A 23461-nucleotide genomic window follows, 5' to 3' on the forward strand; every position below is an offset into this window, starting at 1 on the left:
TTGAGGGAGAACGAGACATTGACACCAATAATTGAATATTAAGAATTGAAGAACAATTGTCTGTTTCAAAGTGTTGATCTCCTTGCGCAATATTTATTGTTGTCGTGTTTCGTTGACCAGGAACGACGCCATTAACACCAAACCATCCTCCATCCTTAGTAACTTGACCATTTTCCGTTTTCTCCAATCCAAAAAAGCCACCCCGCCTTATCTTATCGTCCGCGTCCCTTTAACAAAACCACCACTCTACTTTACTCTACTCTACCATTTCCCATCTCAACGTCCTCCCACTAACACGCCTCGACACGCGATCAAAGCATACAAACTTTAAGCTCTATTTTGTTTATACTTTCACTTCCCCCTCTCTCTCGTGCATACATAAAGAGTGCTTCAGCTTGCAATGGAGCAATCAGCTACATCATCCTCTACATCATCACCTACGAAGCGACGCGCCCTCGCTCCCTTGGATTCTAACGCGCTTGCTGCACCAAAGAACTTATTCAAGCCTGCATTGGGTCACAGTCCTGTAAAGATGGCTATCGAGGGGAGGAAGAGGTTGCTTGATATTGAGGGCAGCGCGCCTGCTGCTAAGAAGGCGTGTCTGGGACGTGATGAGGTATGCTCTATTACTTACAAGATATCAATATGGGAAATGAACTTACAACTAACATTGATTGTATAGGACGCGTCTGAGAGGAGTGCCAGTCCTGATGCTAGCTCTGTCTTCGACACGTCTGCCAACGATAATTCATGGGCTACTGCTGCAACCGAACATGATGCGGCTGCGGTTCCTACAACGGTACAACCCACACAGCAGACTACAACACTTACACGCCAACAAATAAGACAAGTCAGTTATTTACACCCTCCCCACTTACATCTATATATGTATGCTAATATCCTACAGAGGGCAGAAACACTTCGTCTCCGTCTATCCCTCGCAAACTACAAAGTCCGCACAGGCCAAACAACCGTGCCCCTCTCCGAACTACAGCAACGACCATTACCCCGCGAGTCACCACGCGTCGTCCGCGTACAAAGCCCCGAGTCCGCCAGCGTGTCCAACCAAGAGGAAGAGACAGAGACAAGATCGCGAAGAGACTCGATAGATTCACAGCAGACAGAGATCATGGAGGAGGAAGACGAGGAGCAAAGTTGATGAGATATCGGGATATAAAAAAAGGGAAAGATGGGATGGTGTTGGGGAGTTCTTGATGGCTTTCTTACTTTTATGAGCGGGGCATGGCGGGCATGTGAAGCGAGATATGTACGATGGAAAGGCATTTGCTTGGAAAGCATTATTTGATTTAACGATCATGGGCGGTAATGAGACATAAGTGTGTTCTCATCTGGATAAGATTCATCAGAGATATCCAAAGGCGTTAGAGAGGAGTTGCATTGAACGGACTGGGGTTGCAATGTCTGGATATGTTCATTCACAACGACATACCTGAGCCCAGTTTTAATGATAAAGTGACATTGCTCATTCATTTAACAAGATACATACAAGTGAGACTACGTCCAACTCTTGGCTGTAATGTTGCCCTGTATTCTTTCATTCATCCGCTCCTCGCTTCTACACCCAACTCCAATGACACCCGACGTCATATGATGCTCCACTTCTAATGCTTAATCGATGAGAATCTTGGGCTCCAGGGATCCATAGTTCTCAAAGAATCCCTTGAACAGCTTGATACCGTAAGCGACATCGGCAGTACCTCCCGTCTCACGAATGCTGTGCATGCTGAGCTGCGGGTTACCGAGGTCCAGAGTCCTCATACCAAGGGCGGCAGCGAGGCCGGGTCCGATGGTGCTACCGCAGGGCGAATCGTTGCGGACGACAAAGAGCTGAAGAGGAACGCCAGCTGTACGAGCACACTCCTGAAGGAGCACTATTCCTGGGGAGTTGGTAGCGTACCGCTGGTTGGCGTTGATCTTGATAACAGTTCCGCCGTTCATGGCTGGCTGATGCGAAGACTCGTATTTGCCAGCATAGTTGGGATGCACAGAGTGGGCCATATCAGCAGATACGAGGAAAGATCGTGACAGAGTCTGCTCGTATGCTGTAGCCTCCTCGTTATCGTGGTGAACAGCCTCATAGCTACCTTCACTGGCAGTGTCCTTTCCAGGAAGAACAGACAGACGGCGGATGACCGATGGCAGCAGGTTGGAGTTGGCACCCTGTGCCGAGGTCGAGCCAATTTCTTCGTGATCAAAGCACACGGTCAACCGGATGGTGTTATCTTCCTCAAGCGAGGACTCATCCTTGACGGACTCAATAAGTCCCTCTACTGAGCAGTATGTCATGCCAAGGTTATCGAGACGAGGAGAAAAGATAAACTCGTCGCTAAGGCCACCAATGCATGACTTTTGAGTATCGTAGAGAATCAGCTCAAAGTCTATAATCGCAGAAACCTCGACTCCTGCCTCAGCTGCAATAACGTCAAGGACCTGAGGGTGGTGTCTCTCAGTCATGACCTTGAGAGGCCTGAACTCCTCATCCTCCTCATTGTCATCCTTCTTCTCCTCGGGCTTCTCATCCTTTGTTCCCTTGTTCAGCTCAGCTGCAACAAGTCCTGCAATGGGGAAAAGCTCGGTCTCCTTGTTGGGGTCGAAGTTGGTCTGTCGGTGAAGGTGAATGGCGAGAGTTGGGATTCTGATCAAGGGCTTGTCGACCTTGATGAGCTTTGAAACAAAGTTGTCGCCCTCCTTGACCAGGACACGGCCGGCAATACTCAAGTCGCGATCGAACCACGAGGTCCAGATACCACCACCATATGTCTCAACGCCGATCTGGAGGTAGCCGACATTGGTCTTCTTGGATACGGGCTTCAGTCGAAGGCAGGGAGAGTCGGTATGGGCTCCAATGATGGCGACAGGGTTTCCAGGGCGCCACTTTCGGCCGATGGTGAAGGCTACGATAGTCGAAGCATTGCGGGTGAGGTAGTATTTACCGCCAGGTCGGAGGGTCGAAGCCCAAGAGTCGCGCTCACGGATAAGCTTGAAACCGGCCTTTTCGAAGCGAGCCGAGGCAGACTGAACGGCATGATAAGCTGTAGTATGTTAGCAGGTATTAGGGTTATGGTGGAATTGAGGTGACCAACGGGTTGGCGACTCATTGACGAACTCAATAAAGTCGAGAGCTTCTTGAGGAGGTGCCATGATGGACGAAGAAGTCGAGAATGAAGCTGGGAATAGACGCGGGGTAGTATCAATTGAGGTTCTGAAAGGCGATGCTCGACGTGAAGAGACGCGAAAGAGAGCGAGCATCTGTTGAAGAGATGGTGAAAGAGTCGAGAAAGCGGTGACTAATTAAGGCAAAGTTAAATAAGTTGAGAGATCAACGACGTCCTTTGTACATGGGTTAGGTTGGGTCATGTGGTGTTTGGTTTGGTTGGTCGTCATCTGCATTCAATCCGCACCTGATGCCGTTAGTAGTGGGGGGGCTTATCTTATCATCCATAGCAAGCTTCCTATCGCGGAACTGAATGAGGCACGAAGATATCAAAGTCATTGTCATGATACTAGATTTGGTGTTCTTATTCAAGATATATAAGAAAATGTGTAAGTCTGCACAGCCTGGTAGGTAACTGTAGCCCACCGTCATTGGTCAATCTCAATGCAGGCTGCGCTGTGTGTCCAACATGTACCATTGTCATTCGCTATCCTGGCTCGTGGCATCAAAGCCAATTGGTTGACAATTCACCAGAAGTTGCACTTTCAGTCAGCCAAGCAAGATATATCATCGAGAAGGAATGAGACATAGAGCTGCTCTTATTCATTTCTTGGGTTGCGGACTGATGGAAAACAAAAGATTGTTCAAGGTATTTCTATTCCAAATTTTCTAATCATATGGCATATGCCGTCCATCTATCCCATTCTGAAAACGTTCAACAACTCATCTAAAGCTCGATAGCAAGTCCTCATATCGCCAGAGCTACAAGGTATCCAATATCCCAATTCAATCAAGCCCAAACGCAAACAAGGGGGAATCAAAATCAAAGGTGACAACCACATCGCTATCCGCTTAACAAAAGAAAACATCTTCAAAGGTCCTAGACCAGAAGCCCCAGCTTTTTGAGATACGAGTTACTGAACGCTCAGTTGTTGCTTTCAGAGCCGGAAACAACACCCTTCTCAACCTGAGAGACAGAAGTGGTGACTTGAGGCTTGTTGAAGACAAGACCAGGGTGGCCGAAGCAGAGAGCCACAGCAGCAAGAACGATGACAATGCCCTCAAGGATGATGAAGGGGACCTCGTGCTTGATCAGATCACCATCATAACCCTCGCGGAGCTCAGCAACACGATAGATGCATCGAGTGAGGACAAGGATGATGGCAGTAGAGAGACCAGCAAAGAAGGCAGTCTCGCGCCAGCCGAAAGCCTTGGCATGACCAGATCGCCAGTATCGAATCATGTAATCAGAGAAGGCAGCGATGAAGACGACAAGGACGACAACCTGGAGGACAAGACCGGCCATAGAGACATCAACACCAACATTGCTATCAGACTCGGTAGACATGGCACCACCAGCAGCCTGGAGGATGAGGCAGACGATATCGAAGGGGATGAAGACCCAGTAGAACAATGCGGGCTTGAAGCGAGAGAGCTCGGGGCCGAAGAAGTTGATTGTCTTGGAGAGGGTGACATAGATGGAAGCGGTATAGAAGACGGGAGCGATCGTGAGGCAGACTGAAACAAACTGTCAGATTGTGATTGTTAGGTTGGATGAAAAGAATTGAGACTTACCAATCTGGATCATGAAAGCGTTGAAGGAGAAGGGGTTGTACCACATCATGATACGACCGACATAGCCAACAATCTCAGAGATGCAGCCAAGAAGCATACCAGTCATGAAACCCCAACTCTTCCATCGGAAGCCAAGATATGCGTGGACAAGACCAATGAGACTGAAGAGAACGACGAAGACAATGTTGGCAGCAAGAGAAGGTCGGTAGCTGTAGATACTCCACTCAACAGGGCAAGTATCCAAGTTACAGGGCGAATCGGAGCCGAAGGCATCTTCGGGCCTGATGGTGTAATTGTAAGGCATATTGTTGGTTGATGTGTATTGCGTTGTAAGTCGATACCAGCGTGTAAGTCGGGATAGTAAAGGAGAAGCGAGTGGTGTATTTGTATTTGTTCTCGACCGGATAAAGGTAAGCTTATGTGTTGTTTAATAGGCTTTGTGGATGACAGTAGATAAGGTTGTAGGAATGTAGATGCTGATGTGTGAATGATGGTGAGAAAAGAATGTTCTTGGAGGGGAGGATGGGGCATTGATATAGACATGATGAGAGCTGCAGAAACATGCAGATTTGATGTGTGAGAATGGCTACGACAGCGATAATGTCGGACTCGGATCTTCAAACTGCAGACACGGAATAGCAAGGCAAGGCAACGAATGCAGTGCATTTGCTAGTCCGGCACTAACACAAGGAGGCTCATCTGCTAAGCACAAGGTAGCGGTAGGCTTGCTGTCGCTCTCGCTCTTTTAGCGCGAGGGCACGCGAATGTCGATCATTGAGACCAATAAGACGCAGGATCATGGACATCTTTAGTGGATGGGATAGCATAGCATCAGCCTCAAAAACGGGGCAGTGTCAGCATTAACAAAGCCGCATGTAGATCCACGCTCTGGATGGCATTCCCGGTACCTTTGACGTCTATCAAGGTCTGCAAGAACATACGGAATTTGCATATTGGCTTACACAACAATACTCAAGATCCTTAGGACTACACTGAAGAAAAGTCAATTAATATGTCCTCATTCAGTATCTTTTCGTAATGATGTCCTCTGACGCTTACAGCTGAAACAGCATCAAACAGATCATGATAATTCCCTGCCAGAAGCAAGGATGATCAACGGGGTAAATCAGCCTATCACATCAGGACCCAAAGATAAAGATAGCGGTAGAACCACACACGCTAAAAGCAAAAGTGCGAGAAGCGAGTCCGAGTGAGATTGATCACCACGATCCGGCCAATCATCATCATCTTGGCCACGGGAATGAGCGCTGCGTAGGACTCTATCCGTTAATGATGCGTCATTCAGCCCTTTTTTCGAATCGCTTTCTCTTTCAGTTTTCTCGTGGAGGCTTGGAGAAATTATCCTTGACTTTACAGCCTGAGTCGTGTCACATTTTTCGACAACACAATTTTAGGATAATGACGAATGGGACTAACGGTGCTTTTACCTTTAGGCATATTTTTCTTATTTCCTGTAAGATTTGCGTAATTGACCCGGCTTACACCCGTCATCAGCTGGAGCCATCAGCTCAACACTGGAGACTCTCTTGCTTCTGCTGGCATGTGTGCCTTATGAAGCTCACGTTGCATATTCAGCTCTACAATCTCTGCATTGCAATTTACAGCAAATTGGTCCTTGAAACAGTACCTCGTCTCTGCAAGATATCTATCTGCTGGAGTGCAGTGCAGGTTGAAACAGCTATCTAACCACCAGCCCATAATCCATAATCCACCAAACTATTATCTTACCATCCACTCCAGCAATCTAAACCTCGTTGACTTCAACACGTGTACGCGTAATGATTCGTAGTGCAGCCCAATCTGCTCACAACAATACATACAATCACAAAGATTTATCGTAAGATGTCTTCTCTCTCCGCATTCTTACGTGGTACGGGCCACGCGGTTTGTACCGGTCAGATTCTTGAACACGGAGCTTAAAAATGTGACGAGGCTTGGTTCATTGGTAGGGGAACTGTCTTACTAGTGAAGCTTTTTCATTTGTTCGTTCCAGGCTATTTGTTCGTATGACTGTATTCCGTACGGAGTAAGATTGGATGTCACTTGGTCCGACTCCGTGTCCGTGTCCGTGTCCGTGCCGGTGCGTTAGATGCGGCTTGGCCGTTTTATAGCTCCGATCCGCGTGCAAATAGAGCCTCATACTTGCGTTTTAACTTTCCTTACCCAATCATATTCTTCAATGAACGTTATCATTCCTTGTCATCGTAGTGAAAACTCTGGGGGTCCTGTTACTCACAAGTTCGCAGAAAACATATCCTCTATAACGACAAACAGACATATTTCACCACAACCAGAGGCAACTCTTCTGCCAATACCCATGGCTGCGCCAAGAGCCTATTGAATATATTCCATTTATACAGATTTCATCTACTCAATAGCCCCATATAAGAGTTGAACCAATGCTGGAGCAGTGTGCGCAGCTTCAATCCTCCCACTTATCAGCCTTACAAACATTAAGAAAAGAACCTCTGACTAACGATGAAGTGTCATCTGCGCTTGGGAACCTGAGTACTACTACTTCCCTCGATCGAATTTTCCAACGGGCGGTTTTGCCCTTCAAAAGCCATCGAGTCTCTCCAAATCCAATGTCCAACAGTCATTTTTTCTAACGAGGCAACATGAGGGAAAGTTTATCGACGCCAGGCCCTGAAGCCAATGCAAGATTAATAGAAGCATAAAAAGCCTAGGCAATATCTCCAACTCCATTGGCCGTGGCTGATACTCGGTCCGATCTCGCACAACGTTCTCGTATCTTAAGCCTTTCCCCGCCAAGATATCCCCTAACCTCCAAATGCCGCCACGAGGTCTATCAGATGTCGCCAAGTTCAGGTCTAAACGTCACTCGTAGTATGCAAGCATTGAAGTCTGAGGAGGATGTATCTCCTTGGGCCTTTGGGACATGTATGCACGAAGCCAAATAGCTCTCCTACTATCTTCTGCATCCCCTGAGCCTCTTATATTAACTTGGCTGGGATAGCAGCCCCATGCACGTCGAAATACAGCATAAACTCAGCAGGACTAATCCCCAATAGCGTCCTCGGCAATACGGCTCTCACCGAGATTGGTAACCGTGGCGATACGGGTATCGCATACTGGCAGGCTAATCGTCAAAACACCCAATCTCGGCCCTATAGCTTGGACTCGTGGTAGAAACTGAGTTTTCGGCTTTGATCTTCGGCCAGTATGGTAGCCGAAGAGATTAGAGTCTCTTCTCCAACTTCACAACCTCTCCTAGTACCGCCCAAACACTAAAGAGATGTCTACTTTTCCTCTTCCCCATTGGGAGTCTTCAATGGGCTTCAATATTGACACCCGACAACGATGGGGGTTCAACGTTTATACAAAGCATTGAAAATAGCCAAGAGTGCAGATATCCATGTCGCTATGCCAAGGTCTTGGCTGAACCCTAGCAGATCTTGAGGTGCCTATTCGGGAATCTCACACCAAATTGTTGGTGCACCCCTGCCAAGTAGCATCAAGTGCCGGAGAAAACATGATTGGCCGTTGGCATCTAAGCTTAAATTTAGATGAGAACAAAGTCAATTTTATACAACCACAAAACTCAAATGTAGCCTATCTCTGAGATAGAGGACAAGTTTACTGCGGGGAAACCCTGCCTATTACCAGGACAGCAAGTTCCACAAGTCACATTTTGCAATGGAACCAAAGTTTGAGAAGTGAGATTTTGTCTGTGCACTGCTCACTTGACTATATCAGAGTTTCCTCTAAGCCATACGCATACAGGATATCTTATGATGCATACTATCAAGTTAAGAAAAGGGAAAAGAGGACCACCTATACTCAAATATCTAGAGTATAAAAAGAGCCAGCCACGTTTAGGGAGTGGTTGTTGAGTTAGTGATTGTAGAGTTAGCGCTGGCTGTCGAGTTCGAGGGCACAGTGATAGAATTATCCTCGCAACCCCAAGCGGCACCAAATCCATCTCGAGTGGCAAAAAGAAGGCCTTCAATGGAGCCATATGTACCGCCAATCATGAGGAAGGTGCCAATAATGATGATGAATATGCTCCAGGCGAGCCCTCCTTTCCACCTGAGGCCACGCTTCCTGCATCCCCAGTTGTCGTGTAGCCACATACATCCGAAGGGCTGGAAGCAAAGGAAGACACCGAAAGATGCACCAACCAATGACACAAGAGGGTCAAACATGGGAATAGCGCTGGCTATGATGTAGGCGATAATAGTGACGCCGCCAGTGCAGCCAAGCCAAGTACCCCAATGAATGAAACTGCTGCGGTGGAGGTGCTCAGAGCCGCGGAGGATACGAAGGAAGATGTACTTGGCTGGTAACTATGGTTGTTGTTAATAATCGAATGACGAGATGCTGGGTTTTGGGAAGTCTTACATGAGTGACAATCATGGCACTGACTAAAAGGCCCGGCAGGGCAAATCCGAAGCCGACCTTCTTCATGGTAGGACCGGCAGAAGCCAAAGCAGGAGATGCAACCTCGGAGCCGACGTAGTAATATATAACAACACCAATCACAACGTAGACAGAAGTCATAATACTCTGCGACCAGATAAGCGCTGATGTGTAAAGCGTCGGGTCTCGCATCTCGGCGATGATGGAAAAGTAGGCGGGCGTGCCGGCGTAGGCGAAGATGTGGCTAGAGACTGCTGCCATGGCATCGGCAAATGGAGGGTCGTTGGTGAGCCTGAACGTAGTAGAGTTTCCCTCAATAGCCGCAGGAGTTTTATTCTCGACTCCAACAGCAATGGTAACAGAGAAGATGGCGGTCATGATGCAGACAACACCAACCCATGCAATCCATCCTATCTTGCTCAAGGTTCGGATACTGGCTAGGAGAAATGTGCTGACAGCGGCGATAATGACAAAGGTCCAGGTGCAGAGGGCGTGGCTTGATACAGCATTGAGCCCAACCGAGAAACCCAGCATAGCTGATGCAGAGATGAAGACCCAGTCTGTATAATATTAGTAGTAGCCTTGGTATGGGGGAGAGAAATGTTTACTCAGCATAAAGATCGCTGCAAAGATTTCGCGACCAATCCTGCCAAACATCTTGCCTCCAGCATCGTCTATAGTGTACACTTCTGGGTGGTTGAGCTTGAAAGTACCAACAATGTAACCCGACCAAGATGTCATGCCGCCGATGGCTACGAGGCAAAAGACGCCAGGGATAAGTCCGAGAGCATGGAACGTTCTGGGGATAGCGAGGACACCGAGACCGACTTGGGTTTTCGTCATGAGGACGATGGTACCTATCCTTGAAAGCTATACATATATTAGCGCCACAGATCATGGCAGAGAGGGCTACATACGCTGCGATAGTTGGGGCCGTTTTCGCCAACATGGCCAAAGACCGCATCGTCGACTACTTCTGGGGCGTGGCTATTCCTCCTGGGGGACCGATTCGAGTTGCTCGCGCCAAGATCAATTTTCTTCTCGTTTGTAGAGTTGGAATTGTTTGCTTCTTCGACAACAGCGATTTCATCTGAAGGCATTCTGAAGTCGTGAGTGTATGCTTGATAGGGTATACGGATGGATAAGAAGGTACTAATCGAGTGTTTACAGAACGAACGTGTCGGAACAGATGAATGTTGAAAGATAGAACGAATCAAGACCGGGGAAATTTGTATTCAAGTACCTGTTGATAAGATGTGCGTAGCTTCTGGCCGCTCTTTATCCTTTGCGAATTGACTTTGTGGCAGGTCATACTGTGGCATTCGTCAACCACACGCGGAGCGCATCGAATACATCGTGACTTGGCCCACAGTAAATATCAAAGTTAGATCTCGCGATGACGGGATGAATTTCGTCAATGTAGTCGCATATTCCAAGGCTCTCTCTATTTGACGTCCCAAAGCAGGGCCGATGCTACGTACAGAGCGGTTCCTTCGCTTGCTGTCATACACTTTAATCCTTCTCACGAATCAAGACGGGGGACTCATAAAATACTCCCCTTATCATCAGCATGGTCAAAATTAATACAATCATATCACAAGATAAGAATATTCCAAGCTGTTCTGAGCATAGCCACCCAATTATCGCCAACACTATCCCTCTAAGTTCCTCTCAGTCTCGTGTTCAAGTTCCCTTCCTTGAGTTTGCAAATCTGTTTTCTAAGAAAGACAAGCTTGGTACTAATGAAGGGCTTTAACATATTTGTCAAGTCCATTCTGAAAGGGACGGGCTTTGAATGGCTTAGCACTTCTCTCACTTGAGAAGTTGTGATATCTGCGGTACGTACTTTTGTTGTGGCGTTGAGTTTCCCCAACTTCTCCAAGAAATCAAAGACATCCATATATTCTTATTATGCGGGGAATTGGTTGCCTCTGCTAATTCGGAGACACCCGTCTTACCTGACTACCTTAGGACAAAGAAGTTGAACCAAGGTAAGGCACCAGCGTAGTTGGTTCACAAGGACTAACACTTGTAAGTATTGATTACAAAGGGCAGGTATTCAGTGATACAAAGCGATTCGGCGTTGGTATGATCTTACACAAGTACAACATGTATCAGAGAAGTATTACATGCGATGATCAACGAGAAATATGGAGTTGACGGGCAAGTGTCCACCTAAGAGTCTTTTGGAAGGATATGCTCCCATCTTGGCTTCATAAAGCCCATGTTCATGTGATCTTGTAGGGGGCTAGAGAGAAGATAGCATATCAACGGGTCTCCATTTACATGGCACCATATATGCAGTTAGAACATGGTCCCTTATCGTCTTGTTCTCACTACCTCAATCACGTGTGAACAGACGGGTCACTTATAGAGTGCAAAGGAACTCAGCACCTGGCTATTACTATCGCTCTGAGAGTTCGCAGTCGGCTGCGAGATAGTCACTGGGACAAAATCGTGAGTTCGTTGGGATGCGAAGAGCTTATTTCTGATTCCAGCCCTGAGTTCTGTCACAACACTCTGAAAGGCCATGTATAATATGGTCGTACTTCTTGATATCTCCAAATTATTTATTTCCTTCGGTAAACTCTTCTTTTTATTTTGACCGCCTAGATAGGTTCTCGCCTAATTGTCGTCCTATATCCTCTACCCTTCAACAAGACTCAGCACTGTGGCCCGCAACTGTCACGAACACTCTGTTGACCACGGGTCAGGAGGGGAGGACCATATTGTAACTTCCAGAATTCAATTCTTCCTCCATTGAGTTAACTGGCACCCTCAAACCATAAAGGAATGCGATGTTTGTTTACACCACGAAGCGTTAGCTTTCATTGGACGTGAGTTTCGGGAAACGAGATTCATGCCAGATCGATCTTGACAAAACATCTAATGACAGAAGTATGAGAAACAATATATTGCATAAAACTACATATGGTTGTTTTAATAAGTAATGGGAAAAAGGGCGCCGATAGAAACTCATGAGTTGCGAGTACAGGGTAGTATCAGTCTCGACGAATCTCTTCTCATGAGGCTGTAGAGAACACCTACCATGCTCGTGATTCCCATGATATTGATACCCTAGATACCATTTTATCTGAGTGGCACGTAGTATATAATGCAGCTTTCAGAAAACCCTCAATACTAACGCACGCACCTAATGGCATCACTGTCTTGCTAGTACGCTCAACTGAACCAACCCTCTAAACAGGTCTTTATGAAAACCGACCCAGCTACATGTGCATTCATCCTCTTGCTCATTTACTCATTTCAATTCCAGCTCCGAGTCAGCAGACACCAGCATAGACTCACCTTGTGGCAAATGAAATGAACTTCCCTTCAAGAATCCATGTAAAGCAAACCATCTGACCCAAATCACATGTTACGCAAAATCTAGACCGAGCGATCTTCCCGTTTGATCGAGATGCATTGAAGACAAGTTCCCTGAAGCGACATTTGGCAATTTGCGTGTTCCCGTTTGGATAATCGACGCCGGTGCTTCAGATCCCAAGTGGTCAAGGTTGGGAAATGAGATGGGTGGAGCATATGCATTGACGAACCCTTCACCCCGGATTTGCCAGGGTCTACAATCGGGTGGCTTGACAATACTCCTTGGCATCAACTAGTGTCCGCCCCAATAGCAACGACATTCATGCTGAGAATTTACATGAGTTGTGAGCAAGTTGAATCACATAGTTCTCAAAGAATGCGACATATAGGGATATCATGTCAGAATTAAACAATAGCAAATAAGTTCCAATCGCATATCCCAGACTGCGGATCAGATATATATAAGTACATAGAAGTAAGCCAAAATAGCAATGTATTCAAAAGTCTACTCGAGTACTGTACATTCCAGCAAGACCATTAAACACAAAAGAGTTCATAAGTTGCCATAGCCTGCAGGCTTCAACAGATGCTAAGAGAAAGGGGAATAGTTTTAGACCAGGATGAAAGCGGCGAGACCAGCGACGGCAGCGAAGAAAGCAGAGCCGGCGAAGGTAGCAGCGCCAGCAGTAACGGCAGGAGGAGTAGGAACGCTGGAAGATAATCAGTAAATTGATCAGAAGTCGGGATATCTGGAATACTCACGTCTGGTTACCACCGCCAATGGGGGTGCTGGCAGGAGGGGGGACAGCAGGTCCGGTAGGAGCCTCAGGCTGGCCAGGCTGGCCGGGGTTACCAGGGTTGCCGGGAGTGGTGCCAGTAGGGCAAGGAACCTGGATGGTAGAGTACTCAACGCTGGTGAGGACAGTGGTGTACTCCTTGGTGATAGCAGTCACAGACTGAGAGGGAACGCACTGCTCAGGGTTGCCGGGGTTGCTGGGGACGGGGACAGGAGTGGGAGGAACAACGGGCTTCTCACCACTCTGAGTAGCGGGAGGGTTGGGGTAGACGGGAGGGTGAGGGACGGTGCCGTTACCGGGGTTCTGGGGCTGTCCGGGGACAACGGGCTTGCCAGGCTTGCCGGGGTGCTCAGGCTGAGCAGGCTTGGTCTCGGCAGGAGGAGCGGGAGGCTGCTCATAGCCGGGCTTGGTCTCAGCGGGAGGGGCAGGAGGCTGCTCGTAGCCGGGCTGAGTCTCAACGGGCTTGGTCTCAGCAGGAGGAGCGGGAGGCTGCTCGTAACCGGGCTGGCTAGGCTTCTCAGGCTTGCCGGGCTGCTCGGGCTTTCCAGGTTGCTCGGGCTTCTCGGGCTTTCCAGGCTTCTCGCTACCACCGGTAGGCTCAACAGGGCAGATGGTGGTGGAGACAGCAATGGTCTCGGTGACAACGACGGGAGTACCAGATCGGGCGGGGCAGTCAGGAACCTCGGGACCGCAAGAGGTGATAGTCCTGATGTTGGTAGAGTAGATGGTAGAGGTGGTCAAGGGAAGCTCAGGAGCCTCGGTAGTCTCGGGAACCTCAGGGACCTCCTCGGTGGTCTCGCTGCCCTGCTCGGCAGAGGTGACCTGGGGAGGGACAGGGTAAACGGTGTTGCTGGTGACAGTAGATCGAGCAGGGCAGTTGGTGACCTCAGGACCGCAAGAGGTGATGGTAACTCGCTTGGTCTCGTAGACCTTGGAGACCTCGGTGGCCATGGCACCAGAGGCCAAGAGAGCAGCGGCGGCAGTAGAGTAACGCATCTTGAAGAATTGGTTGAAAGTTGGTAATGAAAGGCTGAAGCTATAAGCTCAAAAATATGTTGATATATCGAAAGTGGTGAAAGAATGGACGACCGAGGTCAAAAGTTTCTGAAACTGGCAGCTTAGAAATGGCTTGTTGGGCTGAAGAAGAAAGAGAAGAAAAGTCGAGTTTGAGGCCGCAGGATGGTCGCATATTAATACCGATGTCCATCCACACAAAGAGCATCAACTCCTATACGGAGATTACGTACCAGATCATCCAGGAGGTCAACCATTCTGGGTCCAAGGGGCTTCCAGTAAAGGCAACAAACATGGGATGAAGTGTGCGGCCCTAGCAGACGGTCCATCAAAGCTGGGGGAAGCCATGTCGCTGCCCCAGTCTTTCAAAGTCGGTCGACCACCCATGGACGTTTCTGTGGCCCGTGGATCCGAGACCCTCATCATCCTTGAAAGATGGCTGTTGGATCACCACTGAATCTGGGTCACGGACAGTGGTCCATGACTAGGAGCACGGTAGATGTCGCCAATGCATTTTCGTACTGTGGTCTCGGACCGCCGAGTTCAGCCTTCAAAACAAGAGCGTGGTGAGGCTTTCCTCGAGCTCTCAAGAGAATCTCTGTCCGAGAAGCAAAGATGCTCCGAGATTAGATCGTTTTGGGAAGAACGTATGGTTCCTGGTATCAATCCCGAAATATCAGTGGCCAACTGGTGGTTGGAAACAAGGTGTGGACCAGTCGAACGCCGTCCTTTCACCCTCTCTTCATCTCGGTCGTCTAAAGTGGATTCCGCCACACCCATCGATCGACAGGCATATTTTGACTTCTGAGTGGCTGTTTGAAAGAAGAGGGGGGTACTTCTGCGGCGCCAAGTCTAGCGAACAGTTTGTCGAGGTTTGATACAGGTTGTATAAGCTTGTTAATCTGTTGCATGACAGCTCGATGAGCCTCTACAACGCATGAAGAATCGGAATGATTATCGAAGCAATATCCAACGCTATGTTTCTCGAGTGTCCTTCCACTGTGTCTAGTTGGCCTCACCTTAGAACGCGGCATATGAGGATCGATGCTTGGTGCGTGTTGATCAGGGATAGTTGATGAAAGGCGAAACCAGGGTGTGTCCTATTCCCTGGATGAGAGGTAAGGTAACTGGCCGTGGCGGAAGTTGGTGCTGCGTTACTACCTAATGCGGTAGGTAGCCTCTAGCCTCCCTGCCCCCCTGCTGTTTGGAGGCCGACCGCTACATACAGGGACTTGTGCAAGCATATAACCCTTTTATGCAGGGGCTCAGAAGCCTTTGTGCGCCCTTGCCTCACTGAAAAGGTTTGCATAAACGTTGGGCCAGGGATTGTCGATTGTCTTCCAGACCCTTGATAGAAGGCCAAGACATGTCTTGTTTCGCCTTATGTGCAACCTGGTATGCGGCATATAGATTTTTCAACATTATCTTGAAGCTTATTTCTTGTAGCTGCAGCGTTCTCTGAGGCGTCTTGAGCATGTTGGCTCTACACCGAAAGACGGAACATGATGTCTTAGAGCACAAGTTGTAATAACCAATGAATTATTGAAAGGTATCTTAGATCAGCACTGCGCCATTGTGACTTTATCCAGGGCTTGCATGATTCATTTGATTGGCTTCATCTTCCTTGCACAAAATCTGATACAACACTAAACGCTCCGTGAGACAGGGTTCCCAGCGCCACTCCTCTAATGCAGGAACCCACAGAGTACTGCAACCACCCTTTGAACTCCGCCCCAGAAACGGATGTCATGAGCATCTCATCTCTTGTAAAAACTTGGCATTGATTAGACTATTGCGTACTTCAGATTAGGCTGAGGCTATCGGAAGGCTATATTGAACAAGCAATCCCCAAGATAGAAACACCAGCCAGCTGACGCTCATCACCAGATCCGTGAGCTAGGCTTATCGACTATGTGGATATGAAGGAGGGCCGAAAGTGCAACATCACAATATAACCAGAACCGAGATCAAATGTTCTAAATCTGGAAGAACTGGACAGCGATAGACCCCAAATTACAGGCCTTTAAAAGACATATCTCGGTTACTTAACTGGGATCGATTTGGAGAGATTAATGTTAATTGTAAATACGAAAATGTGAGACAAAAAGATGATTGAGAAGACTATGGAGTTGTGTCGGTGAAGGCCTTTGATCTCAGCTTCTCAAGACGGTATTTTCGAGGCGGTGACGATGATCTCACATTGTAACATTGCATTGCATTACAAACTGTAAAGAGACCTCAAAGCTCAAGAAGCACGGATGATGTCGCTATGGTCATTTAACTCACAAGCGCAAATTCAATCTCGTCCAATCTTGGGCCTTGGATGAATGCTTATTCCCGCGATGCTCGTTCCTTGTCACACCATCAGCAACTAGATAGTTCGCGGGTGTTGATCAAAAAGCAACTTTTGAAGCTCATGACGTCGAATTCATTTGAAACAAAGAACCACAATATTGACATCTTACGCGGCTCGCTTTTTTAAAGGTCCACCATCGACGATTTAATCGGACTGTCCGTATTCGATCGTCGATTACAATCACAGCTAGAGATACTTCTATTCTTTATTTTTTGTTCGATATGCTGTGGCAGCTGTGCTGTCTGCTTCCGTAACAACAAAGCCAGCATCAACACCTCGGGGGTAATAAAACTTCTGACATTTAAATAGGGTGCCGAAATAAACAGGTCTAAAAATCTACTAGAATACACTAAACTTACCTAAGTCTTTTCATCACTTAGGATAAAGGTCCTAAGTTTTCTTGCCTCCCCTAGGACACCCCTGCTGGACCCCTGCTTCTCCTCGGTTGGGTGTTGGCTGATTGTGAGCCAATGCCCCAGCCGGTAGTGGCTTGCCGCCTCCTCCTGACGATCATGCCGCCTGTCATGGAAGCTTGGCAACGAATCGTTGCAGCGAGAGCCCGCGTATCAAAAAACACCCGCATTTCAGAAACAGCATAAGCCAAAAATCCCCTATCTATAATAAACCTCTCCGCTATAGGAGACTTAAAACACTGTTTCTTGTTAAATAATGCAAGATAAAGAGTGGATATCTCAATGTTTGGCAATCATACATAGCTCCAACTTGGCACCAACAAGGAGGGTACAGATGGGGAAATGAAGCTGACGACTCTTCTCTATCTTGGGCTGCCTACTCCATTGATAGTCGCCCTCATGCTCACCAAAGAAGGCTTCGCACGTGTGTAGCGCCGAGCGCCTGTCGATCTCTGTTGTTTCAGCGCTTGAGTTGTCGATCGTCACTTTTTCCCAGGAACTATCGAGAAACAAAGCACACGGCCCACAGACGCTGGGTCCCAAGTTCACGTCATGCGTTCGAGTAATGGGCCAGCGATGCTTGTCGTTGAGCAAGAGATTCGTTTGTTCCAAGTTTCAGAGGGCGGCCATGCCGACTTATTCTCCGAACGAAACATCGGTTATTTGATCGGCCCTCAGCTCTTCCGAATCAGTTTTCATGCCAAAAGTTCAAAACGAGTGTCGTCATGCGAAGCGCCTACCACCATGAGTTGGCAATATCGCTGATAATCAGCGTTTCCAGACTCTAATATTTCGGCCCCTTACCCAACCATTATTTCAACTTAACATATGATGGCACTCATTGTTTTTGCGATCAGCAATATGCAAGTTCTTGACGCTGTACTTTTGCTGCGGGGTTTAATCGGCCCTTAAGAGACATTCATTGACATTCATCTCAGGCCTCGACGATCGTATACCTGATCATTTCGAGCTTCATCCAGCTTTTGGAACCGCTGTTATAACGTTAAGGCAACCTTATCGATGCCTAATCTTTCGGCGACTAGCAGTTTCATATACTTACTTCCATTGAGTTACAGTTGAAACGGCTGGAGCTTGAGGTATATGAGCGTTTATCTCACAGCCACTCACGCTCGCAATACGAGTTGACTGGCATCAACATATGATTTCTTGGTATAAATAATCACCTCGCTGTCTAGAGTGTGTTGAGACCACAGGCGTATCTGATATATCCAACTGGTTGGTGCTGGTGAGTGGAAGTCTGACTAACGCATAAGTTTGGTAACACCTTGATCGATGCAAACAAACATGGCTAGGTGTACGAAGGTTTGATTCGTGCTTCACAGAAACCTCAAAGACTCACTTGTATCTGATCTGGGCGCCTCGAGATCGAAGTACAGAAGAAGAGGGAGATCGAGTTACGGCTTGCTTCGATTGCCCTACCCCACTAGTAGGGTTCACGTAGCCTGTTTGACCTGATATGTCGAATCTTGGAAGGTTCATTACGGCTCACATCTGCCCAAAGGATGCTATTCGATATATGTTTAACTCATGAAATAGAGTTATCAGAGCGTTGAAATCGTTTGGGTTGAATAGTGTTTGGGTTCGAAAGTAGCTCAAGCCGTTAAGACTTTCGGCATATGTATGCGTTTCCAAACAAGGTTCAGTGCTACATCGACATAGAACTAATGCAGTATCTCGTTACATGAGATGTCAACGAGAGCTTAGATAGGTTGGTACCTTGCAGTTGATGAGCTTGATGATGGAGGTTCCCGAGATGGTGATGGGGGAGGTCCTTTTACCGAACATGAGCCGAAAGAGTTACCCCACATCGACCCAAGAAGTTCAGCGCACCGACTTTTAGAAATAGCACATCTCGATAAAAACGCAGTCTTCACACGCTATCCAATCCAAAATCAGCATCAACGTCTCAAATCTCCTGTTTTTGTGCACATTTCGGCTCTCTTTGAAGCTCCTGCCATTGGGATAGCTCCAGATCCATCAGCTGTACCCCTGCCTGTTGTACAGGCTCTTTTTCCCCAGCTTTCAATACCAACCACGTTTAGGCATGACCCCTCGGTAGCCTTGTTCACTCTGTCCATTTATTTTCTATCATAACTATGCTGGATGCTGTGTATCTGAGGCTGCCGGAGTTATAGCAGCATCGTCCATACTTGGAATACCTCTCACTCTAGTGTTTGTCACGACCTGAATCTTGATCATGGAAGCTCAGGTGAGTTACTACGTTATTCTTCCATCATCTTCGTCTTTGTCCCATGACGCTCGCTGGGGTGCTCTCGTGCCCCGCCATTTCAGCCGTCACTCCTGGATGGCCAAGCCCGCATCGGCCCAATGTCCACATTCTCAAGGCCCGACCCGACGGGATGGTTGTTATCTGAAGCTTATGAATGCATGATATCGTCTCTTTGCTAACTCTGATCCCAATGGCTCAGGTCGAGAATGCCGTCGGGATTCTCTCGAACCCCACCTCCGATCAATCTCTCAAAGAGCAAGCTTTCGAATACCTAAACCAACTACGAAACGATCCCTCAGGATGGCAAGCTTGCACTACCCTCTTCGCTCGAACCCCTCAAACATCAGAAGTCGTGCGCATGGTCTGTCTTGAAGTGGTCAACTATGCGGTGCACACTCAAGGTCTCGACCAGGCAAGCCTGGCTTTCCTCAAAGACACCCTTCTCCAATACTGCCGCCAAACATACGGTCCTAACGCCCAACAAGAAGCCGACCCTTATCACCTTCAGAACAAGCTCACACAAACATTGACGTACTTGTTTGTCTTTCTTTACCAAGACGGATGGCAGAGCTTCCTCGACGACCAACTTGAGTTGACCGGTCTCTCCACAAACACCGACAACGTCCCGGGCGTCGTTTTCTATCTTCGAACTCTGGGATCCATCCATGACGAGATTGCCGATATGCTTCTGTCACGGCAGAGCAACGAGGCCAAGCGAAATACCGAGCTCAAGGACCAGCTTCGAGCTCAGGATATGCACAAGGTGTCTGAGTCGTGGAAGCAGCTCCTAACACGATACTCGAACAACGATACCGTCGTAGAACTTGTTCTCAAAGTCCTGGGCAAGTGGGTTAGCTGGATGGACATCTCCTTGGTTATCAGCCAGGATATGCTCGGGCTGCTGCTGCCGGTAGTCGGCCGACCAAGCACTGATGTGCAAGACAAGGTCCGCGACACCGCCATTGATACCTTGAATGAGATATGCGGCAAGAAGATGCGTTCGGCAGACAAGATGGAGATGATCTCCTTCATTAACCTCAGGGAGATTGTTGAACAATTAGTTGCTAGCCCCCCTTTGAGCGAGTACAAGGGAACCTCTCGTTACGATACGGACCTGGCCGAAGCAGTTGCCAAGTTAGTTAACACCGTACTCTCCGATATCGTACGGGCCCTCGAGGACAACCAGATCAGTGATGACACTCGCGCTAGAGCTAATCAGCACCTCCAAGGGTTCCTCCCTTTCCTTCTGCGCTTCTTCTCTGACGAATATGATGAGGTCTGCTCGTCTGTCATTCCCGCCCTGACAGACCTGCTCACTTTCCTCCGTAAACTCACTGTTGTCCACCAAGACTACGGCGGTATGCTTGCGCCAATCCTAGATGCCATCATCCACAAGATGAGATACGATGAGACTACCAACTGGGGTGATGAAGATGAGCTCACAGATGAAGCTGAATTTCAAGAGCTACGTCGCAAGCTACAGAATCTGCAAAAATCAATTGCGGCCATTGACCAGCCTTTGTACATGGATATGCTCAGCAACTTGGTTGCCACTACTTTTCAAACTCTTGACCAGCAGGGCTCGCAAATGGACTGGCGAGATCTTGATCTTGCACTGTATGAGATGTACCTCTTTGGCGAGCTTGCACTTCCCAACCAAGGACTGGGCACCAAAAACCAGCCCTCTACTGAGGCCTCGGAGAGGTTAGTGGTTATGATGCAGAAGATGGTTGAATCTGGTGAGTGCTTCAGTAAACCAGCTACAGTGGTGATGCTAACCAATGTAGGTATTGCAAACTTCTCTCATCCCGCCATCCTTCTGCAGTACATGGAGATTTGTGTGAGATATTGCGTTGTTTTCGAGAACCATCTCTTACAGTATATCCCTCAAGTTCTAGAGAACTTTGTGCGATTGGTTCACCATGACCACGTTCGCATAAAAACACGATCGTGGTACTTGTTCCACCGCTTCATCAAGCAGCTGCGTGCTCAGGTTGGCAATGTTGCAGAGACAGTCATCCAGTCGATCGGAGATCTCTTGCCCATCAAGGCTGAGGTCCCTGGTGATGATGCCGATGACGATATGTCTTCAGACGAATCTGACCACTCCGCGGATGCTCTCTTTACGAGCCAACTGTACCTTTTCGAAGCCATTGGCTGTATTTCCTCGACCCAAAGTACACCTGCTGATAAGCAGGCCTTGTACGCCCGATCTGTTATGGACCCCCTATTCACCGACATGGAAGGACACCTCCCACGAGCCAAGTCTGGAGATGCGCAGGCCACCCTTCAAGTCCACCACATTGTTATGGCATTGGGTACATTGGCCCACGGGTTCTCTGACTGGACTCCAGGCATCACTTCCGCTAATGCACATGGACCTCCTGACAAGGCTGTCTCCGATGAGTTTTCTCGCGCAGCCGAAGCCATTCTCATTGCCCTCAACCAGCTGAACTCGTCTTCTGAGATCCGAACTGCTTGCCGATCAGCCTTTTCTAAGCTGTTGGGGGTCCTTGGTGCTGCTGTGCTGCCCCAGCTGCCCCAGTGGATTGAAGGACTGCTGTCCCAGAGCTCATCTAAGGACGAGATGGCCATGTTTCTTCGTCTACTGGATCAGGTGGTGTTTGGCTTCAAGGCTGAAATTTACGAGGTCTTGAACATGCTTTTGACGCCTTTGCTTCAACGTATCTTCGGTGGGCTTACGGAACCCATTGCTGGTACCGATGATGAGATCCAGTTGGCTGAGTTGAGGAGGGAATACCTCTCTTTTCTCCAGATCATTCTGAACAATGGATTAGATGGTGTTCTCGTCAGTGAATCTAACCAGGGCTTCTTTGAGCCTATGATTTCTTCCATCATTGAGCTCGCCAAGACCCTTGAGGGTAACATCGGCGGTAGCCGTCTGGCTTTCACTCTGATGACAAGAATGGCAGCTATATGGGGAGGACCTGACGTTGCCACTATTTCGCAGAACCCAACGGCTCCTTCTGGTAGCCCCAACCCTGCATTCCCTGGCTTTGATCATTTCATGATTCAAAGGTTCCACTCGACTTGCTGGGAGGTTATGAAGAACCCCAACTTCCGGCCTTACCAGGACGCTCAGACTAAGCAAATTCTTACAGAGATTGCAGGTCTAGAGCAGACCATTTACACCAAGACAGGCGAGTCTTTTATCCAGGAACTCCAAAACAACATCTTCCCTAGCCTTGGGGTCAACGGTGATGACTTTTTACGATCTCTTACGACGTCGACGGACAAGAGGCAGTTTGCTTCATACCTGCACAACCTGCTAAAGTCCCGACAGTAGATACTGAAGGAGAAAATACGATTACAATTTGAAGGAGATGCCATGTCTGGAAAGCATGCATGGTGAGGTTGAACTCATGATGATGACGATTGGAGACAAGGGCGGATGTATGGATGGATGGGAGCCTCACGGCGCATGTTCGGGGAGTTTTGTGGACAGACCTATTAGAGCTAAAAAGAATCGTCTTCTTTGTCATTCGCAGTCAAAACAAATATTCCCCCTTTTTTTAGTTATTTCATTTGGGCGGCTGGGTATTATGGAATGTGGATAGCTGTTGGGGGGAGGATGAGGGCGTAGAGAGGCTTGGACAAGGATGAAATAAATACACTTCTACATAAGCACATGACTTGTTTGTTCTGGCTGACTGGTTACTCGTGATGATGTTTTTTTAATGTTCTTCAGAATACCTCGACCCTTGGCCATCAGTCAAAGATGTGTTTATCTGGGTAAGGAACCCCTGACTTTAGGTACATCGTCTAACGCAGACTATTACGAGAATGAAGGCCTGATATCACTTTCCTGATCTGGTGAACTTTGGTGCTTCCGCTTTCCTCGGGCGTTACTTCTTCACAAGATAACGAGGCAAGTAGTACTTACTGTATGGCAATTTGAATCTATGAAAGGGGCAAGTCCACACAGCAGAGCATCACCTATATGGGGGATATGCCTCCTCCTGATTCCTGGCCTTCTTCTTGCACCATCAGCTTCACAGATACTACCATCATCATCTAATTCTGATTCCATTCTATTACACACTTTCTATCGTCTTTCTTTAACAATATCTTCATCGTTACAAGTCGCAAGTAACGCACGTCAAACTTCCCTTCTTCACACAACAGAGAACA

The 23461-nt window shown here is 48.0% G+C and overlaps 6 protein-coding genes across 9 annotated transcripts; 2 read left to right on the forward strand and 4 right to left on the reverse strand.

Moving 5' to 3' along the window:
- Positions 1 to 201: 201 nt before the first annotated feature.
- Positions 202 to 1429, forward strand: FOIG_05502 (uncharacterized protein). Its single transcript, XM_031204119.1, has 3 exons — positions 202 to 616; positions 683 to 850; positions 908 to 1429. The coding sequence occupies exons 1-3, from the start codon at positions 401 to 403 to the stop codon at positions 1157 to 1159; spliced, it is 636 nt and encodes a 211-aa protein (XP_031065948.1). The 5' UTR covers positions 202 to 400; the 3' UTR covers positions 1160 to 1429.
- FOIG_05503 (aspartyl aminopeptidase) lies at positions 1409 to 3550 on the reverse strand. Its single transcript, XM_031204120.1, has 2 exons — positions 3105 to 3550; positions 1409 to 3053 (listed from the first exon to the last, which is right to left on the reverse strand). Exons 1-2 carry the CDS (start codon positions 3268 to 3270, stop codon positions 1630 to 1632), a joined length of 1590 nt encoding a protein of 529 aa, XP_031065949.1. The 5' UTR covers positions 3271 to 3550; the 3' UTR covers positions 1409 to 1629.
- Positions 3551 to 3746: 196 nt separating this feature from the next.
- On the reverse strand, positions 3747 to 5374 carry FOIG_05504 (uncharacterized protein). Its single transcript, XM_031204121.1, has 2 exons — positions 4751 to 5374; positions 3747 to 4693 (listed from the first exon to the last, which is right to left on the reverse strand). The coding sequence occupies exons 1-2, from the start codon at positions 5052 to 5054 to the stop codon at positions 4101 to 4103; spliced, it is 897 nt and encodes a 298-aa protein (XP_031065950.1). The 5' UTR covers positions 5055 to 5374; the 3' UTR covers positions 3747 to 4100.
- A 3233-nt stretch (positions 5375 to 8607) lies between these two features.
- On the reverse strand, positions 8608 to 10251 carry FOIG_05505 (uncharacterized protein; the record flags this gene model as incomplete). Its single annotated transcript, XM_031204122.1, has 4 exons — positions 8608 to 9078; positions 9134 to 9711; positions 9760 to 10021; positions 10069 to 10251. The coding sequence occupies 4 exons, from the start codon at positions 10249 to 10251 to the stop codon at positions 8608 to 8610; spliced, it is 1494 nt and encodes a 497-aa protein (XP_031065951.1).
- Positions 10252 to 12866: 2615 nt separating this feature from the next.
- FOIG_05506 (uncharacterized protein) lies at positions 12867 to 15340 on the reverse strand. Of its 3 annotated transcripts, none has more exons than XM_031204124.1 (3): positions 14523 to 15099; positions 13241 to 14379; positions 12867 to 13188 (listed from the first exon to the last, which is right to left on the reverse strand). In XM_031204124.1, the coding sequence occupies exons 2-3, from the start codon at positions 14269 to 14271 to the stop codon at positions 13089 to 13091; spliced, it is 1131 nt and encodes a 376-aa protein (XP_031065953.1). In that variant the 5' UTR covers positions 14272 to 14379; positions 14523 to 15099; the 3' UTR covers positions 12867 to 13088. The 3 variants fall into 3 exon arrangements, with proteins under 3 accessions (XP_031065953.1, XP_031065954.1, XP_031065952.1); XM_031204125.1 differs by having other exon boundaries at positions 13241 to 14385; positions 14523 to 14543; XM_031204123.1 differs by having other exon boundaries at positions 13241 to 15340.
- Positions 15341 to 18924: 3584 nt separating this feature from the next.
- Positions 18925 to 22979, forward strand: FOIG_05507 (exportin-T). Of its 2 annotated transcripts, XM_031204126.1 has the most exons (3): positions 18925 to 19288; positions 19509 to 21048; positions 21097 to 22979. In XM_031204126.1, exons 1-3 carry the CDS (start codon positions 19277 to 19279, stop codon positions 22614 to 22616), a joined length of 3072 nt encoding a protein of 1023 aa, XP_031065955.1. In that variant the 5' UTR covers positions 18925 to 19276; the 3' UTR covers positions 22617 to 22979. The 2 variants fall into 2 exon arrangements, with proteins under 2 accessions (XP_031065955.1, XP_031065956.1); XM_031204127.1 differs by lacking the exon at positions 18925 to 19288 and having other exon boundaries at positions 19465 to 21048.
- The last annotated feature ends 482 nt before the right edge of the window (positions 22980 to 23461 follow it).

Source organism: Fusarium odoratissimum (genome assembly GCF_000260195.1).
Source record: "Fusarium odoratissimum NRRL 54006 unplaced genomic scaffold supercont1.7, whole genome shotgun sequence".
NCBI classification, from domain to species: Eukaryota; Fungi; Ascomycota; class Sordariomycetes; order Hypocreales; family Nectriaceae; genus Fusarium; species Fusarium odoratissimum.

Bases quoted from the DNA above. Each gene is read 5' to 3' on its own strand.
- FOIG_05502 (XM_031204119.1), top strand. From the start codon at position 401: ATGGAGCAATCAGCTACATCATCCTCTACATCATCACCTACGAAGCGA. The intron at 617-682 runs GTATGCTCTATT...TTGATTGTATAG, and splicing joins CGTGTCTGGGACGTGATGAG to GACGCGTCTGAGAGGAGTGC. The intron at 851-907 runs GTCAGTTATTTA...AATATCCTACAG, and splicing joins CACGCCAACAAATAAGACAA to AGGGCAGAAACACTTCGTCT.
- FOIG_05503 (XM_031204120.1), bottom strand. From the start codon at position 3,270: ATGCTCGCTCTCTTTCGCGTCTCTTCACGTCGAGCATCGCCTTTCAGA. The intron at 3,054-3,104 runs GTTGGTCACCTC...AACATACTACAG, and splicing joins CGTCAATGAGTCGCCAACCC to CTTATCATGCCGTTCAGTCT.
- FOIG_05504 (XM_031204121.1), bottom strand. From the start codon at position 5,054: ATGCCTTACAATTACACCATCAGGCCCGAAGATGCCTTCGGCTCCGAT. The intron at 4,694-4,750 runs GTAAGTCTCAAT...AGTTTGTTTCAG, and splicing joins CGCTTTCATGATCCAGATTG to TCTGCCTCACGATCGCTCCC.
- FOIG_05506 (XM_031204123.1), bottom strand. From the start codon at position 14,271: ATGCGTTACTCTACTGCCGCCGCTGCTCTCTTGGCCTCTGGTGCCATG. The intron at 13,189-13,240 runs GTGAGTATTCCA...ATTATCTTCCAG, and splicing joins ATTGGCGGTGGTAACCAGAC to CGTTCCTACTCCTCCTGCCG.
- FOIG_05507 (XM_031204126.1), top strand. The intron at 21,049-21,096 runs GTGAGTGCTTCA...TAACCAATGTAG, and splicing joins GCAGAAGATGGTTGAATCTG to GTATTGCAAACTTCTCTCAT.